The sequence below is a fragment of the Hippoglossus hippoglossus genome, chromosome 21 (assembly GCF_009819705.1).
Source record: "Hippoglossus hippoglossus isolate fHipHip1 chromosome 21, fHipHip1.pri, whole genome shotgun sequence".
Classification (NCBI taxonomy): domain Eukaryota; kingdom Metazoa; phylum Chordata; class Actinopteri; order Pleuronectiformes; family Pleuronectidae; genus Hippoglossus; species Hippoglossus hippoglossus.
The window spans coordinates 22,672,718-22,686,047 of record NC_047171.1 but is presented as its reverse complement, the minus strand read 5'-3'; the positions used below and the strand labels follow the sequence as shown (position 1 = coordinate 22,686,047).

General features: G+C 43.3%; 2 protein-coding genes across 8 annotated transcripts in view; both read right to left on the bottom strand.

Moving 5' to 3' along the window:
- Nucleotides 1-3,273, bottom strand: part of LOC117754685 (nck-associated protein 5-like) — a 61,094-nt gene extending 57,821 nt beyond the window's left edge. For 2 of the 5 annotated variants that reach the window (XM_034573775.1, XM_034573777.1), the window contains exon 1: nucleotides 2,575-3,271. The gene's annotated coding sequence lies outside the window, so the exon portion shown is untranslated. Of the gene's footprint in view, nucleotides 1-2,574 lie in introns of all 5 variants that reach the window. The other 3 variants (XM_034573779.1, XM_034573778.1, XM_034573776.1) reach the window with 3 other exon arrangements.
- Nucleotides 3,274-6,251: 2,978 nt separating this feature from the next.
- On the bottom strand, nucleotides 6,252-13,277 carry ftcdnl1 (formiminotransferase cyclodeaminase N-terminal like 1). Of its 3 annotated transcripts, none has more exons than XM_034574791.1 (6): nucleotides 13,134-13,277; nucleotides 11,092-11,209; nucleotides 9,927-10,022; nucleotides 9,302-9,457; nucleotides 8,473-8,661; nucleotides 6,252-7,827 (listed from the first exon to the last, which is right to left on the bottom strand). In XM_034574791.1, exons 2-6 carry the CDS (start codon nucleotides 11,204-11,206, stop codon nucleotides 7,391-7,393), a joined length of 993 nt encoding a protein of 330 aa, XP_034430682.1. In that variant the 5' UTR covers nucleotides 11,207-11,209; nucleotides 13,134-13,277; the 3' UTR covers nucleotides 6,252-7,390. The 3 variants fall into 3 exon arrangements, with proteins under 3 accessions (XP_034430682.1, XP_034430680.1, XP_034430681.1); XM_034574789.1 differs by having other exon boundaries at nucleotides 11,092-11,210; nucleotides 13,124-13,272; XM_034574790.1 differs by having other exon boundaries at nucleotides 11,092-11,210; nucleotides 12,837-13,145.
- Between the last annotated feature and the right edge of the window lie 53 nt (nucleotides 13,278-13,330).

Here is a 13,330-nt window from a genome sequence, read left to right as displayed (position 1 = left end):
CCACGATCAGGATCCACCATCAAGATCGGATGCCACTATAGTCCACAGTCATTGTCCACTGGCGCCATCAGGGTCCACCATCAGATGCCACCTCGATCGTGGTCCACCACCATTATCAAATGCCAACACGATACAGGATCCGCCATTATTATAACGATCAGCCAGCACTTTACAGAATCCGCCATACAGGATCCACCATTACGATCACGATCTCTGATACGCAGATAGCTCCAGAACAGATCATAATCCACGATGTGGCCGCAGCCGCGGCCCTGGATCTGTGGACGATGCTCCTGTGGTGTCATCCAAGTGTTCGCAAGCCCTGACATTCATATTAGACTCGAAATGAGGTCATTTACAAGTTGCTAATTGGGCTTGGGCAGTAGAATACAGTCAGTTAATCTGAGTTGTTTGTTAAACCAAGATTAAAAGGACTTTATAAATACTGTACATTTACATACAAAGCAATTGGCTAATAAAGGCCAATAAATCTCCTGATTGATAAATCTCTTAAAACTTATTCTATGTTCATTTCAAAAGTATTGAAATGAACATAGAATAAGTCATTTACAGCCTGAAATGTCCTCTGATATCCTCCTCTGAGGCGCGTTCATGTACGCACGGACACACCGGAAAACCACACACACTCTCGCCCAAGGGCACTCGCGGGTGACCGTTCACATTGTCCTGCTATGTCCGCTAGCATCGCCACTTCCAGTTGCTGAGTTCTAGGATTAAAACACGGTGTAAATGACACCATTTCGACCACACGAGCAGTATGGAGCTATGTTGTGTTTTTTTCTGTTGTTTTATTGCGTCTGAAGAAGAGGTCACTTCGGCTGCAACACTGTTTAACCCTGAGACTCCTAAAGTGTTTTGTGGACTCAAACACTTCACCCACCCCTCCATCAGCATAGTGTTTAGTATATAATGAGTGAATTTTCATTTTTCTGTGAACTATCCCTTTTACTCACACCTGTGGCCTCCATGTTTATCACCGACTTCTTCTCCTTGTTTATTTTTGTACACAGCTTCCTGCCTGTGACGTCTTGTTGATCTTCTGTGCATGCAAGTCACTTCAGGGCCATGACCAGTTCACATTGGAATCTGATATTGGCCACATTTTAAAAGATAATGTGAACAGCTACATAAAAAAATTGGATCTAGAAAAAATCTACCATCACTTGTAGTGTGAACTGAGCTTCAATATATAATTTATTAGTTTACTTTAAACTATTTTAAAGTATGTAAAAGTCTATTAAATAAAATGACTATTTTTATACCATCACTTGCTCTCTTGTCTACATCAGTCAGACATTCATCTGCTGTAATGAGTGAATTTCCCTGCTGTGGAATCGATAAAGTTTATCATATCTTATCTTAAAGTCTATAAATGACAACAATTCAAAGATTGTGAGCTGACTCACTCATATATTGCTAAATGTATAAGCTGCAATTGTGTTTTTTTGGAAATGCCTATCAGATGATTAAGCTGTTGACCTGTAGGTGGCTTGGATGTTCTCTCTAGAGCTGGCTTTCTTGAAACAGCTCCTTCTGTCAATTGTCTCCATGAATGTCTTCCTGAAGGGACAATCTGAAAATGTGTGTAATTTCCTTATATTAAACAATATTGCACCCCTTCCACTTCTATGTAAACTTTTTTAACAACCCTATAGTGGAATTGAATATTTCTTTCTAACACTACTAAATCAGAATCCAAGGAAAAGCTAAAGTTAATATAATCATCACAGGTGAAAGGACTGACCTCTACACCCAACATCATAAACCGTGTGTGTAAATACTCAATTAAATGAACCTACTGACCTCAAGTGTCTGATCTCTAGTGAGCTGATGCCCACTGGTTGTTGCTATGTGATACAGGACGTGCTGATCTGAAGTATCTCATCAACTTCTCATCAGTCAAGTGTGACAAATGAAGGAGATTAAACTGAAGTGAACTAACCTGACACTGACCAGGATGAGGAGGAGCTGACTTGGTTAACTTTGTTTTTATTAGACTGGGCCATTTGGGATCTAGCTGAATAGAATGCAGCCTTCTTACTATGAAGGAACAAATAGCTTCCGCTCATGTCCACTGTTCCATCCAAGCAGACTTGAGGCAAATGCTTTCAGAAACCAAAAGGACTTAAATAAATTATGTATACAGGTTTTCTCTGCTAGTGTCATCTTAGCCTACTTTCTTTAGTACTTTGGGGGGGGGGGGGGGGGGGGGGCGCAGTTACTTGTTGCTCTCCATGATATCTCGCAGGTCATACATTATACATGGGGCTATTCTGAATTTTGCATGCATACAATATGGCATTCAGTTATTGGTCACAGACACACTACGGTGCTCTGTGAAGCCAAGGAAAAGCCTGAATATTCTTATTTCTTTGCCTTTATGTCCAAGAAACAGAAACTGCATCTACAATCGTAGTGATTTGTAAACGTATTCTCACACACACACACACACACACACACACACACACACACACACACACACACACACACACACAGAGTCAAAATCCATCAGCCTGACATTTAAGCGTGCAGGTCAGAGCTGTGCATCCTCACCGTGCCAGTGGCTGTGCGTATCCACGGAGACAGATGTGGGCAGAGGCAGGAGAAGAGCATATTCACGTTCACAGAGCAACCAAGAGCCGCGACTCCACAATCTGGGTCAGTGCTGCCGGAGCCATTCTCACAGGGGGAGGAAGACAGCCACGGAGGGGGGCGCAGACGTCACAGGCCCACATGGATCCAAGCATCCAGCCGCAGTCGCATCCTCTGTCTGCAGCTGCCCAGGATCCGGACGCAACGAATTCCACAGAGACTCCGATGGGAGCAAATCCACGAGCTTCTCACATCCACACACGACGCCAGCTTTCTTCTACGAGAACACGACCTCGTCTGCACGAAGCATCGCCGCCTCGCCTCGGTGAAACACTGGCTCTATTCCTCCTCCTCCTCCGCCTCCTCCTCCTCTTCCTCTTCCTCTTCCTCTCTCTCTCTGCCCAATTCACTGCTTTATCGCTCTATTTCTGTCTTTCTCTGACGCTCACCCATGTTTCCCCTTCACTGCTCTCTCCCTCCCTCTCTCTGTGCCTCTCAGCTGTGTCTCCGTGCTGCCCAGAGGATGCTGAACATGTGTTCAGGGGTGGGGGTTGGGTCTGCTGACTTCCTAGGTGGCACGCTGACTTTCCTCACTGGCAGGTTTTGGGCACTGGCAGCGTGCAGCGCTCACGTAGAAGCGTCTCCCTGGCAGTGGCTTCAGATTAAATCTTCGGCTGGTTAATGCTCCTAATTCTGATTCAAACATCGGAGCTGTCATAAATGGGATTAATGGCTGGGATTAACTGCCACACCGCACTTGCTCGCAGGAAATCCAATTCAGTTTGATCCGTATAGCAAATCACATGCACAACATACATTATCTCAAGGCATATATCCAGACCTTATCAGATAATAGAGAAACCCCACAACGAGCAGCTCAAAACCTCGCTCAGAACCAGACTCCATCTGCCTCAACCGGTTGGGAGGAGAGGGAGAGGTGGTCCGCTAGCATCGCGGACCACCCCAGGGTGGGGTGGGGGGGGGGATACCAGGAACAGTTGTGTAACTGTTAAATTTTAGCTCTGTCACACTGATTGTTATCATGAAAATAAGAGTGATATGTATAGATGTAATAGTGTGATTAGCAGCACCCATTATGAATAATAATAATAATAATAATAATAATAATCTCTTTTCTCTCCCCTCTTTTCCACCCATCTCTCCTCTCCTCCCCATTTTTCCCTTCTCACCCCAACCAGTCGAGGCAGATGGCCGCCCACATTGAGTCTGGATCTGCTAGAGGTTTCTTTCAGAGTTTTTCATCTCCACAGTCACCAAAGTGCTTGGTCATTGTGGGAACTGTTGGGTTTCTCTATAAAAAAAAAAAAGCAAGGTCTTGACTTTCTATGTAAAGTGCCTTGAGATAATGTTTATTGTGATTTGGCGCTATACAAATAAAATTGAATTGAATTAGGAATAATAGTAGTTGTTGTCGTTGTTGCGTACTGTCAGATCTGGATCCTGCAGAGATGCAGAATGAGCAAGAGAGAGAAAGAAAGAGAGAGAAGAGAGAGAGATCCATTGAGTACTACAGTAAAGAAAGAGAAGGAGGAGGGGATGTGATTAAATTCACTGTCATTTAACTAAACGGCCCCACAAGACTGACAGAGGGGAAAAACAAACCCTACAGGCTCAGAACAGATATGCAGCACAAGAGTGTTTTTGTTTCCCCTCTGCACTGCTGCCTCCTTCTCCACTTACAAGAGATGCATTTCTCCACATTATATGACAGTGCGGAGGGGAAGGAGAGGATGTGGGAGGCACAGAGTGTGTAGGGGAAAATGGACAGCCAGAGATCGAGGGGGAGAATAGAGAAGGGGAGGGATGGGCAGAACAGAGAAAGCAACAAGAAAGAGTGGGAGAGAGAACATAGAGCTTTGGAATATTTATAGAAGGCTGATAGAAAGAAATAAGCTCCTCTATTTCTGTGCTGTGACACACGGTCGCATCTCGGATGATAGGCTGTCAGGCGAAGTCATATCAAAGGGATGCTATGGTGCTTCTGCTGCAAGGGTGCACATAAACTGCAGCAGCAGCATGCAGGAAGATGCACGTCTTCATTTCAAGCAGATTACACCCACAATAAAATGGATCTTGGTTATAGGCTTCAGTGGGGAGTATCTCTGAAATGGATGTTGATTCTGGATGTGCTGTAGAAGAATCACTTCATCAAGGAAACGATGACCTTGTGACAGTCATAAGAGCCATTCAACTGAGTCGCATAAACAATCAGGTTATTTGGGAGGCAGAGGAAGGGGATTTTTGTAAAATATGAATTTAGTTGGATTTCTTTTTAGTCGTCTTCCTCCTGGTATGCGAGGTGTGTCTGTTGTCAAAATGAGCCTCTTTTCTCTGCTTGCTGAGTTGAGTCAAAATTGATTTTATATGCAAGACATGTGATCATGCTAAAAATGTGCTTGCATTCAATTGTGTGTGTGGGTGTGTGTGTGTGTGGAGACAAGACCAGGATACCTCTGGGCTTATGCTGTGACCTAGATTGGGCCTTGATGCTCCCAAGCCTGGCAGGCTGAGTGTGTGTGTCTGTGTGTGTGTGTGTGTGTTTGTACCATCCATAGAGTAAATTTGTGTGCATGAAGCTCAAGATACAAAAGAGAAAGACAGCAGAGAGGAGATAGAAAGGATGTGTGTGTGTGCGTGCGTGTCGGCGTGTGTGTGTGTGTGTGTGTGCGCCTGTATGTACGCATGAAATGAAGCTGTATTGAAGCCTGCTGTATTGCTTGTGTGACTAAGAGCCTCAGCTGGATGGCAAACAACGTGAATGTTCATGCAGTAAGAGAGCTTATCCAAAGAAGCGTGCACACATTGATGAAAAATTACACAGCTTCTGCCTCACAGGGCAACCTTATGCAACATCAAATGCTGCAAAATAAATAGTTACACAACATAATGAAAGGACCATAAATTAGAAGAAGATTGTGATTCACACTACCTTGGCTTGTCTGCAAAGCATAGCAGCTATTAGCTGTGTAGGCAGAAGAGACAGTTCTTGCCAGTGGAATCAATACATTTCTTTACATATGGCATTAGATTAAACATCATCATATGATGCATTTTATGGCTTTTAAAACATACTCCGACCGTGCCTTTATGCTGCATTATATAGTCCAAGTTATTATTACCTAATGACTGAAATCCATACCTCCTGTCTCCATGAATGTGCTGCTATTTAATGTATTATACTGGCCTTATGTAAGGAATGAGTGGAATCATCTCGCCCCAGTTAATTCCTGACCTGTCCTCTGGCCAAACTCGCCTCTATATTATTAAATGGTTAATCCTGTGCATCACAGCCTTACACTGTGTAAGAAATTGACAAGAAAATATTAGTTTCATATATGTTGTTGTGGTTAACAGCACAAATGATATAAACTGTAACATGTTTATCAAAGGATAAATGTTATTCCTGGATATTTCTAGAACATTCTGCCCATCACTTGTGATAAAAATAGCTGTTTCACACACACTGTCATGCATGGTGAGGCTGATGGAGGAAGACTCATCAGTAAACACAAGCATCCAATTTTCTCAAAACAGGAAATAGCAAACATGCACGTGTGCATGCGGACGTGTGCTTGCACACACACACACACACACACACACACACACACACACACACACACACACACACACACAAAAGAGAAGATAGAGAAGAAATTCAGCAACCAAAGTCTCATCTTTCACTTTCAGAATTATTGTAGGTACTAATAACAGGAACATTTTAACTGATATTATCTATGATCAGTATTTATTTACTCTAATATTTCAAGTAAAAATGTTATCAGACACAACTGCTCATCAACATTACAACAGTGGAGTTTTCATCTTTGAGCTATTTAAGGGAATCACATGGATCAATGCCATGGATCAAGTTAAAACTGACACGGAGCTGTACACAATCAAATGAACATTACACCATGAACAGTTTAACTGACCATTTGCCAAACACTTTGTTTGTTTCCCCATTCTGAAGTGGTGCGCCCAGACGAGTAGTGAGAATGAGTTTGGAGTTTGGTGAGTCTAACATATGCTGCAGGCATTGCTCTGCTTGGCTAAGCAACTACTGCAGTATCCTGGCATGACTTCCAAAGCCAAAGAGCACAGTGTGAGCCAACTACATTATTCTGAGGGAATTACGGTTAAATTAGACCCTCAGCAGCAGTAACATTAAAGGATCAGAAATATTAAGGTTACGTTAAAACAAATTATTTTTTTATGTAGTATATTTCTGAGGCTAACAAGGATAACGCTGCTCCTTAGATTTCATATTTTCTCAATGAATCATCAGCTGCTGAGCATGCCTGGAGCGTGCAGCTTTAGCATCAGTAGCATTATATTAGCATAATATCATGTATGTAGCCATGAAATGCATATGAAGACCTGGCTTTCTCATTTAAAGTCAGCTGGGAACCTTTAAAGACAATTGAGTACTGAGTTTACAGCCAAGTCGCGGTCTTGTTGTTGGTAAATTAGCTTATGCTAGGTAGCTACCGCAAATAAAATCAGCTAGCGACAGCTGAAAAAGTCACTTTTGTGTCCTTCTATGCAAAATCAGACCTATTCGGTCACAAATTACTAGGAATTTTTAGTGGTCATTGTAAACTCAACTGCATATGTGCAGCACATGCATGAAAACGTGATAAATGGTAACAGAGGTGTGGTAGATTTAACAAACGATGACTTGTCTTGATAATAACAGTGACACAAAACAAAGATTGTGCTACTTTATTTGAGGTTTCAAAGGTTCAGGCAAAGATTTTTACATACGGATCCTGTGCTTCTCTTTCCAGAATTCAGCAATCCCTTGAGACAGTGCTAACTCTGCTAAGCCCCTGCACTCATGGGGAGTGAACCCTATCAACGCTGTGCCCTTTGTGCCAACCCCCTGCCTCCCTGCCAGCTCCATGACTCTCGCTGTGATGAAAGAAGCCGGAGCATGATAGTAAGGCTGTCCTTCAATGTTGAAAGACGGCCAGGGTTCATCAGCACTCATGTGAGTAGGCGGGCTCCCCTTCACGCTTTCGACATTACAGGCAATTTCCACAGCACCCTCATGTGGCAGAGCCAGCACCTGCACCCCTGGTAGGCCCCCAGGGGTCGACGTTCTGATGGCTGTGGCGATGCTACGTCCTATGGCGATGTCCTGAGTGTTGATAGTGACATTGCAGTTCATGACGTATGGACTGGCCCCAACGCCTAGAGGACAGACAACGCAGAGATACAGAACACTTGTTTTTGATTTTCTTTGTGAGAAAATGTAATTTACAGTTTTGTTAGACATTGCTGGCTGTTCATCAAGTATTTGTCTTTCTCTGTCCATAAAGAAGAGTTTTAAACCACAACCATCTCTCAGGAGCAAAAATCAGTCTTAAAACTAGAGAAAGAATGATAATAATAAGACGAACAAATAATAATGTCACCAAATATTTTCATCTGATTACTCCTCACACCACCTGTACACTGCTCGACAAAACTGAAAATTGTTCAAACTCTAAAATGAGTCGCATGAATCAGAAATTGTTTCAAAATTGGGCTCATAGCAAACAGTCTACCCGGCTTTATAGCTCTTTTATCTTACATATTTCATGTGTGTTGGGGCATTGTTACAATTTTATTTGGGCTCCGTTGTTTTTGCCATTAATACGGTCAAACTAGAGGAGAGAGGTGGCCTGTGGTCAGGCTGGAACAAACACAATTTTTTTATAAATACAGAGATAAAGTCGACAGCATTGTATAATCCTGGCAAAGAGACATGGTAACCTGCCCTTCAGGCTCAAACATTTACCTACGTCAGCATGTCTGGCAGATTCATTTTTACAGTTTTGGACAGCTCTGTCTCACCTGTGAGGCCGTATCTTTTCTGTGGCTGCGGCCCCATGTCAACCTGGATCACCTGCAAATCTGGGGTCTTCTTGAACCAGCCCATCTCCTTCCTCCTCTGTGCCAGCCCGCGCTGAAGGGGGGAGTCTGCCCAGCCAAACAGGAAGGCAGTGGTGCCATGGACCCTCTCTATCAGTCCCTGAGCCACAGCTGAGCCCGGACGAGTACACAGACATGTTAGTTAATTAGAAAAATGGAGCGCATGTCATCATATGCACTTTCAAAGACACAGGAGCCAGAGGAGCGTGACAGACTAAACACACCTGAGGGAATACAATTCAGACAGAGGGGAAAATACAGAGACATGGGCCATTTGTTACATGCATGCACACATACATGCACACTTGGCCACATGCTGAGTTATTGCTCATTCTTTGCTAGACATGTGGCTGCTAAGTCAGCTGCTAAATTGTGAAAATAATCAGCAGCACAGGAATCAAAAGAAGTCACATTCAACAATAGCAAAAATGAAAAAGAGAGTTTGTGGTGATAAGGGCAGACGCCTGTGTTGATGTGCTGAAAACAAAAACATCTGCTCTCCACAGCAGAATTAATACATTACATCCTGCCTATGCCTGCACCAGCCATAACCTGAACGCGCCAGAGATTTCTGTGTTGTTGGGAACGCGTCTGAGCAGAGAGCCTACTGCTGCAATGTGTGGAAGTGTAACTCCAGAGAAAGTCTGGACCAAATTGTGCAGACATCCTCCGGAGTTCTTGTTTCAAAATGGCTATGATATGTTATATGTGACACAAACACAAATACAAACATGCACAAATGGCATCTCACCTCGAGCCTCCTTAGCACAGTCCTCCACTCGCACCTCCTCCCCCAGTGGGTAGATGGGTATGAGGTCGATGGCACCCATACACGGGTGGACACCTTTGTGAGCGCACATGTCAATCAGCCCGCAGGCTTTCTCGCATGCAGACAGAACTGCCTCCCCTGAAAGACATAAAACATATCAAACAAAAGGTGCATGAGATATACTGTCAAAGTGAAGCCCAGATGTGATGTGCGTGAAATACATTTTTTTATCTGACGCAGTTATTTTGTTATGTTACAGTTTTGTGAATTAGATTAGGTGGATTTCTTTGTGTTTAAGAGAGCGTGGAGTACAGAAGTGTAACCCTTGACAGCTTTGTCTACATTGTCAGAAGGTTGTGTTTCGGATACGTATTCAATAAGATAAACCTTTCACTATGAGCTTTGCTCGTCCAGACATTTTGGTGTTTAAATCCCTGACAAAGCTTATTAAAGGATTTAATTCCCCTCAGAGGATTTAAAAACAGGGGACAGAAAATGAATCCCTACTGTAGCAGCAGAAATACAACAAAGACAAAGTCTCTATCTTTCCCTCAGAGCAGCAAAATAAATGAAAAATGGCAAAAAAACATAAAGATTCACTACTCACTGATGGAGTCAATGCTGGCCACAATGGTGATGACAGAGCGGTTGTAGTCATGATCATTAAAGATGTTCAGCACTGTGGTCCCCTCTCGTCTAGCACCTGATGAATAGCAATTACAAAAATGTCTGATTTAAAATCACGTTTTTGTTGTTAAACTATGAGTTTATTGCTCGACAGGCATTGTGGTCACAGTCTCAATTCAGGGTTCGCATCCTTCGGAGGCTGCAATTAAAGAAAGATTGTGTCAAAGCGATGCAACTAGACTGTCACCATTTGAAGGCTCCTCCAATCGCGGCCGACAAATGTGTCCTTTCACCCCCGAACAATGGAGGCTCCACAGAGTGGATCCTTACCAGTCCAACATATCCCATGATTAATTGCGCTATTGTGACAAACTGTTTTCAAATAATTAATGGCGGCAAAAAGCAAGATGAAAACATCAGCCGAATCTTTTTTTTTATGTTGTTACTCAATCGAACAGCTAATACACATGTTAAAATACACATCTTCATGACTTTTCAAAATAAAACCTCCATAATTCAGCTCAATATAAAGCATTACAGCAACAAAACAAACGTTGGGCTTTTACTTTGAAAACAACTTGCTAAAGAGGAAGGAATTCTGTGAATGTTGGCGTGACGGAGATCAGCACCAGTGATTCCTGTGAATGTCTGTGTCAGTCTGATATGGTGAAATAAAAATAATCAAATTATCTAAATGATCTGGCGGGACAGATTTGATCAGCAGTTTGACCCAGTTGGCGACCGCAGCTGTAGTTTATCCGAGAACATAGAAGAAGCCATGTTCAACTCGGACCACAGACTGAAGGCACACCCCCCCCCCCCCCACTCACTGCTACAGAGAAATGGTCGTCTTATTCAAATTTGAATAATTTTGAATGTATCATGTGTCCAAATCTCACCAACCTCAGCACTGCACTTTCTTGGGTAATTTACGATACACATGCAATTGCCAAGTTTGGAGCTGATTAGTTAAATCGTTCATGTGATATGTGTTCCACATACATACAGACTGACAGACGGACCTATGTGGAATTAGTAGGTAGATGCTGACCATGTGCACTTAAAAGCTACTTTCACAAATGCCAAGGTTTGAAATGTAAGTCATAACTCATATGTCTCCTGATACAGACGAACAGTGTACTTGCCTTCGGTGTTGTACAAAGCTGCCGTGGCCACAGTCTCCACCAGGTCTTTCCTGCGAGCCTCAGAAACGTTGAGGAGACAAGCCACCAGTCGTCTGCCTAAGGAGCTGGAGGCCATGTTACTGCAATAGTGATAACACTGAATTACTTCTTAGTCTGCTGCAGAGAGTGCAGGAATTAAATATAAGGTGCACTGACAATATTGGGAAAAAATGCTAAATAAAAGTGCAGTGATTTACAATTTTCCACTCACAACGAAAATTGAACTGGACAGAAATAGCCAAGATAATGAATGTGTTAACTCAAATACATGAAGACAAATGTTCAAGTAAGACAGTAATGTTACTCTTGAAATGAATAGTTGAATTCACAAGCATTAAAGCACACTGCTGCTTCTCAGTTCAATACACTAAGAGGCTTCGCTTTTACTGTGAGACTTGGTCTGGTACAACCAGTTGCCTATAGTGTAAGCAAACTTTACAGAGATATCACTGTGTAATTGAACCAAGTGTCTCACTCAGCTGACTCAATGATTCCCTATGACAAATTGGGATTCTGTAGTTTTAGATTGTATCCATGCATCTCATAATCATAACCTGTGGCTACAAGTGGCTGCTGTTCAACAAAAATGACACAGTCTCACTTAAAATGTGACTGATATTTATTTCTTTTTCATTTTTGTACCTGTACATTTAAGTTTGCCCTTATGTGCATTTGTGGCATTTTATAGTCAGAAGCTGATAGTGGAGTAGTCTATATGGCCATAGAACAGAACATGCTATGTGTCAACTGTTCATTTCAGATGAATAATTGCTTTTAATCAACAGTCCATCAATAGTTTGAGGAGCAGCCTTTAACCAAAGAACAAGTCACATACGTGCGGTTGCAAGAAGGTTTACTGTGTCTCCCAGTGCAATCTCAAGAGCATGGAGGTGATACCAGAAGACAGCTTGACAGGGCCGTAGAAGGGCTTCAACCCTGCAGCAGGACCGGTATCTGCTCCTTTGTGCAAGGAGGAACAGGAGCAGCACCGCCAGAGCCCTACACAATTATCTCCAGCAGGCTACAGGTGTGCATGTTTCTGACCAAACTGTCAGAAACAGACTCCATGAGGATGACATGATGGCGTGGCGTCCTCTAGTGGGACCTGTGCTCACAGCCCAGCACTGTGCAGCTTGATTGGCATTCGCCAGAGAACACCAGAAGTGGCAGGTCGACCACTGGCCCCCGTTCTCTTCACAGATGAGAGCAGGTTCGCACTGAGCACATGTGACAGGCGTGAAAGAGTCTGGAGAAGCTGTGGTGAAGGTTATGCTGCCTGTAACATCATCCAGTATGACCGGTTTGGCGGTGGGTCAGTGATGGTCTGGGGAGGAATATCCTTGGAGGGTCGCACAGACCTTGCGCTGGTGCAGTGGGCCCCGGGTTCCTCCTGGTGCAGGACCATGACCGGCCTCATGTGGCCCTCATGAGTGCAAACAGGCACGTGGGGGCCATACACATTACTGAGTCACATTATGAATTTTTTTTGCTTTGATTTTCGGTGTGGTTATGAATCCAGCCCTCAATGGGTCGATGACTTTGGTTTTCATTGACAGTTGTTACGTCATTTTGTTCTCAACAAATTTTCAACTTTAATAATTCGTTAATCAAAATCTGATGTGCAATTTAAGTGTTCCCTTAATTATTTGGAGCAGTGTAAACCAGTGTAATATGTGAGTTACAGTATGTTGCAGAGTCCAGGTTACCTTTCAACTGACGAACAGTCTTCTCCTGCATATGTTAGATTTGGAAGTTCAATGATTCCAAGAGTTGAATAGAGTCGTCCGATGTGGCCTGTGGGAACTGTGATTATACTGAGTGGCGCTGCTCCATATCAGTGTTGTGTGTCTGTTACAGATCAGTTCAAAGTCCAGCCCGGTGTAAACGAACTCACTTCATGGACCTGAGAGCCACGCAGGTTAAAAACATGTCACGGAACATGGCATACCTTCATCGGTTGATATCTCTTTCAGAAGTGACATGTGCAGATCACGAGGAAAACAGTGAGTTGTCTAATTTCAGTGCAGCAGCCAATCCACGCTCGTCCAGCTCCACGACACAAGTAGCACGTGTGGCTAATGACGTGGGAGTTCAGTGCAAGATGCTTCACTCCTGTTTACAACCGACTGGAAAACGTCTCAGAAAGACGGAGCATTTTGTTTTTCACCTGAAACATGTTTTTTTGTTTTTCTCACACTGC